At 41.4% G+C, this 5,745-nt stretch overlaps 1 protein-coding gene across 1 annotated transcript; it reads left to right on the top strand.

The window, feature by feature from the left end:
* The first annotated feature begins 586 nt into the window (after window positions 1–586).
* pvalb8 (parvalbumin 8) lies at window positions 587–2,278 on the top strand. The gene is made up of 5 exons (XM_015945729.3): window positions 587–743; window positions 955–1,023; window positions 1,333–1,465; window positions 1,762–1,871; window positions 2,009–2,278. The coding sequence occupies exons 2-5, from the start codon at window positions 963–965 to the stop codon at window positions 2,035–2,037; spliced, it is 333 nt and encodes a 110-aa protein (XP_015801215.1). The 5' UTR covers window positions 587–743; window positions 955–962; the 3' UTR covers window positions 2,038–2,278.
* The last annotated feature ends 3,467 nt before the right edge of the window (window positions 2,279–5,745 follow it).

Below are 5,745 nucleotides of genomic sequence, written 5' to 3'. Positions count from 1 at the left end.
CCCTGATTTCAGCAGTAGATAATTATCCAGTTTTGTGTGAGATTGGGCAGCTGTGGCCTTCAGAAAAGTCCAAATAAGCACAAAATGATCCAATAGGTCAAATGATGCAAACAAAAGCACAGAACCTGTTCTGTTGAACTGGAGCGAACATTTGTGCATCGTCATCATCACCATCATCATCATAGGACGGTTGAGGGTGTCACTTAAGCTTCACAACAGACTCAGCATTTTAGAGAACACACACACACACACACACACACACACACACACACACACACACACACACACCCTCTGAAGGTTAGAAAGCACCGGAGACCCTAATCATCGGATCTCCCTGCTCTCTGAGGAGGGACAGCATAACTCAAGATGAGTCGGCACACTGCCTTCTACCTTCATGACTCTGGAGGGGAGATGAGAAGAAGGTGATGCAAGACAGAGAGGAGGATACATGGGTGGGATTTTAATTTTTTTTAACTAATTAGATATTTACAGGCGCACCGTGTCCACGTTCCGGTCTCGCTGCCTCTGGGTGTTACATAAATAGTAGCTAAAGGTTAATTAGTTAGCTGAGAAATCGGATCAGGGGCGGGCAGTCCGAACTTGATCCATACTCAGGTAACTGAAGCGACCCCTTTTGTCTGAGGAATCAGACCTATATAAACCCACCTGGACAGACCGTCAGCACCACATCGCCTCCTACCCCTCAGCTGGATCTCAGACGTGGAAGGAACCTTCTAAAGACAGTAAGTTTATTTAAAGATGTTAGATTTGGACTTTTCAATACTTTTGTTTATTTGATGCTCCTGTGGGAGCTTTTTGCTGACTCAAGAGTAAAGTTCTTGCAAATAACTGAATATTATTACTCAACATTCTACTGTAGGTGTGACTTTTCTGGGTTTTTCTTGCACCCGCAAAATAAAAGTGTTAATAATTTACCGCTTGTTTCTCCTACAGGAATAAAAATGTCCATCTCATCTGTCCTTAGTGCTGATGCCATCAGCAGTGCTCTGAAGGAGTGCCAAGGTATCATTTACACTGGTGACCGTACAGCTGGAGGTTATACGATTAAATATGGGGGGAGGAATAAATGCACAGATTTTTTATTAAAGGGTTAATTGAATTTTTATAGCATGAATCAAAGAGATTTCAGATTTGATCTTGTAGTTAAAGTTTAAGGTTTTATACATAATTGGTGCATTCAGCTAATTGTTTTCTGTAGGGAATGTTTTCTCAGTAATTTAGTTAGAAATAAAATTTCTTTAGAAATTTAAGACATTTTAGCCAAAAATTAAGCAACCTCTTTTTTCATCCTGATTTCTCCTCATGATGCAGGTCCTGACTCCTTCTGTCCAAAGAAGTTTTTCCAGAGTTGTGGTCTCAACAAGAAAAGCCCCCAGGAAGTGAAAAAGGTTTTTGGGATCCTAGATAATGATGCCAGTGGTTTTATTGAAGAGGAAGAGCTAAAGTGAGTGAGCCAGTCTGACAGGAGACTTAACCTCTGCAGATGTGGGGATGCAAACATCCGTCTTAATTTGAGATGTGGAAGGAAATTTGCAAATTATGAGTAAATATTAACATTTTACAAGAAATGCATGCCAGCTGATATATGTTAAGATTGTCAAATGCTGCTAATTGTGTCACACTTGAAGATTTTGTCTTGCACGCTGGATTCATATCAAGACCATCTGAATGCTGAGCTGGTTGAAAGTTTATTGTTCTTCTTTTTCTGATGGAGATGTGGTCTCCCTTATGTTTCCTCAGATTTTTCCTGCAGAGGTTCTCTCCCGGAGCTCGAGTCCTCACGGAGAAGGAGACCAAAGGCTTCATCAGTGCCGCTGATGATGACGGTGATGGTCAGATTGGAGTAGAAGGTGAGAAGATCTGCCTTTTTAAAAATTTGTCATTAAAAAGAAATCCAAAGAAGAAACAGGATTTGTTAGAGCTGATGGAATAATGTGCATGTTGTGTAAAGTGCATTTAACTCAAAAAAACCTTCTTTTCTCTACAGAATTCACAGCCATGGTCTTATCAGCTTAATAGCTGAGAATCAGACCATTTTAATCCAACCCCATCCTTTCCACTGACCACTTCAAGGCCTCTTAGTTTGGTTACGCAACCTCCATCCAAAAAGCAAAAACTCATTTGGGAAAACTCATACAAGTTTGTCATGTTTTCAGTTCTTTTATTTTTCACGTTTCACACCAGCCTTAACGCTGTATTGCCCAAAGAAATGTCCACCTGTGCAAATTAAAGAGAAATTAAATGCATAAAAACCCCATTTGATGTTTGCGACTGTTTCTTTGAATCTTTGCGTGCTTGATGTGAATGCAGGACTTCTAATTCATTATTTAGAAACATCCACCAGCAGAAACGCAGAGTTTCCCTCACAGTTCAGGGGTGTCCTTAAATCTACAATCATCCTTATCTAGCTTGGAGGTAAAAGAGATAGGATGTTGGGCAAATGAGAAGCAACGTAGGTGTTTGTCTCTACTGTACAGGTGTGTGTGTGTGTGTGTGTGTGTGTGTGTGTGTGTGTGTGTGTGTGTGTGTGAGTGTGATAAGGACAGAGATATCAGAGATCTGTGGATGTATAGCACCAGGGGCAGGCATAGAGGGGTGACCTTGCGGACCACCTGAGAGACTGTGGTTGGATCGCGTGACACCTGACTTCAGCATTGTAAATAAACCCAGAGAGAAACACACACACACACACACACACACACACACACACACACACACACACACACACACACACACACACACACACACACACACACACACACACACACACACACACAGCATTGGCAAAAATCAAACATGAGTTGAGGCACAGAAAACCAAGAATCACTCAGATAAATGTACCTCTGGGGAACGTTATTACGTCTGAATAAAGGCTTGCTCAGACTGAGGAATAATTCCCTCGTTCTCCATGCAATTGCCCCCTTTTATAAACAGCACAGAGTGTTTTTATGTCTTGTGCTCACAGGATTCCAGGGATTAAAATAACAGCTGCCTCAGTCCTCTTCCACCTCAAAACACAGAGTAGCATTTTTCAGAGCTTCCATTTCAGTGTCATTTAGTTTCTGCGTAGATTACAGGTAGGAACCTGACTATTACAGCATGCACCTGATGCTTCAAACCACCGTGTGGGACATACCCTGACATTAGCATGAGATCACGGTCACCAAAACAGATTATGCAGCCATGCTTTTTGCTGATTCCCTCTGAAAGTTTGCAGAGGGAATGCATGCTTTATTAGAGGTTTTACTGACTGCTCTCATGCTGCAGTCAACTCAAAGTCTACATTTTCTAAACAGTTGATACATTTGCAGTGGTCTAGTAGGAATGAATGCCTTGTAAGTCGCACTGGGGGGGGGGGGGGGGGGGTCTGGTGCAACAGGTTCCGCACAGTGGGGGAAGTAGATGGCAGCTTTGGAGTCTTACTTCCTGAAATTTGAGCATCTTTTCTCTGACTGGCCAACAGCAACATGACTCTATCACTGACTTTGTTTGCTTTGAAATGTTGATGTTTTTTCTCCACAAATAACACGAGCCTGGAGGAGTTCTGCTTTGTGATGAAGTTGCTAACGCTAACAGTTAGCTTCTACTAGCTAGAGATGTTCTCTGTTGTTTCCTGGACGTAACAGGTGTTAAGTGACAGTGTGGTGTAGATCTATCAGGCTTTCAAATTTTATTTATCAGAAGCTAACACAGGAGATAGATGTAGGACACAATTTTCACATAGATCAAAACACACAGAGCTAAGGATCATTTTCAGAAACAATAGGTAAAAAAATTGCTTCTCAGTGACGAACCTCTTTAACACACAGGCCTAAACAGTGGCACTCAAGGTAAAAGTGATCCACTTTGTTTGCAAAAGCCTCTAACTGCACCAAAACATTTAACATAAAGCACATTTTATGTTTCAAACTGTGTAAAAACCCCAAATTCTGTAAAAATTTCAGACAATACATGTAAACCAAAATTCTATCATAGAATAAGAAGTTAAGAAAATGCATATTAAATCTTTATAACAATGGAGTTTGGACTACTTCAATGACTTCTGTGTTAGGATGTGGAAAATGTGTCAAACTGATAAGACATGGTTAACACTTTTGCAAGAGGTGTCTGCTGCTCTGCTGATGATGAAAACTGAGTGGATGCCAGTTTTATTAGGCAGGTCAAATCAAACATTAAAAAAACCTTTAGTGCATTTTCTTGAGTTAAAAAATCAAATAGAAGGAATAATGGTGCTTTGAGGCAAATATTTAAAGGTATTTAAAGGTCAGGTTCACTGAGAAATGTATAATACGTAAAGATATTATAATATTTTTAAATATTGGTTGCTCTGAGTTTCACATGCACTAGGCTGTACATGAAAATAGTCTTCTACCCTTAATTATTTCCTGCATTAGCCGGTGATAGTAAATAGAACAGTAATAAGAAAAATTAAAGCAATTAGGTTAGAAAAAGCCATCTTGGCTCAGGATGTGGAAGGTTGTGTTGAATTTGCAACCAGGAGAGAGAAGAGCGTATCTCAGCTAGAAGCTAACTGTTAGCATTAGCACAACATGGCAGAACATCGACACTGCTTTTTCTTTCAGTGCGCCTTAGGGTAGCTGTGGCTACAATGTAGCTAAACGTATTTTTGATCTGTGAGCATCAGAAGCCTCTGATGGTCTATCGTTTTCCGTGAATTCAAATGATGTTTTTCATTTTGGGAATCTGGTATTTTGTCTTAGCAGCCAGCTGTTTCTCCTTCTCCGACATTATTGAGCGGAGAACCTCTCACACCAGTGGTGCTCTGCTGCAAAATGTGCAGCCCAGATAACTGCCAAGGGGCAATCTCTGGATGCCAAAAGGGAAACCCACACGAAAGTGCAGTTCCCCCCCTCATTCACTAGGGGCTGGCTCTAGACAGGAGCAAGTATCCATCAGCTTGTTTTGGAGATTTGCAACTGTAGCTTTAACAGAAAGAGAGAATACAAGAAATTGGCCTCAATTCCAACAAAAAGAGAAAAAAAGAACTGAAATAACCATTCATCCATCATGCTTTTCCATGCTGGGCTGTGTGGGGTTGTGCCTATCTCCTGCAGTCCAGGAAAATGAGCAGAGTACACCCTGGACAGGTTGCCAATCCATCGCAGGACTCAAACAATAACACTGTTAAGATTAACAGACCTCACGCCCAGTTTAAGGGAAAAAAGCCAGAGCTCTGATGTAGTGAAACCCTGTGGGACATTGACTGTGCTCTTTTAGTTCTCTGAATGGTGTTTGGTCTAAATTAGTTTGCCGTTCCAATTCAATATTGTGTTTTAAATTCCAATTAATTATAATGAAAAGATAAAATAAAAGATATAGCAACGTCTACATTGTTCATACTGTGACCTGCTAATTTCAGCAGCCATGACAAATGCATATCAGTTTGTTTCACCCCAAAACATCTAAGGTTGCAACAGACAACTGCTGGTAGGTCTCAGGGAGACTCAGGAGAAATCAATCCCCTGATTTATATCTGCTGTTATCAGTTTCTGATCCTTATCTCTGCTCCGGGGGTAAGTGGGGTAGACCTGGCTGAAAGTGGGACAAGGCCGGGGAAGTCAGGAGGTAACACAAGCCAAGCGACACACAATGATGCTGCGACTCAAGGCAGGTTAGGATTCGTGAGCCGTGAACAGGAAGGAAAGGCGAGCCAACAAGTCGACACTGACTGCTGGATATGCCGGTGTGAGGCGGCGTCATGAG

The sequence above is a fragment of the Nothobranchius furzeri genome, chromosome 12, assembly GCF_043380555.1.
Source record: "Nothobranchius furzeri strain GRZ-AD chromosome 12, NfurGRZ-RIMD1, whole genome shotgun sequence".
NCBI classification, from domain to species: Eukaryota; Metazoa; Chordata; class Actinopteri; order Cyprinodontiformes; family Nothobranchiidae; genus Nothobranchius; species Nothobranchius furzeri.
Note: the sequence above shows the minus strand (reverse complement) of the source record. Positions and strands in the feature narration are given on the sequence as shown.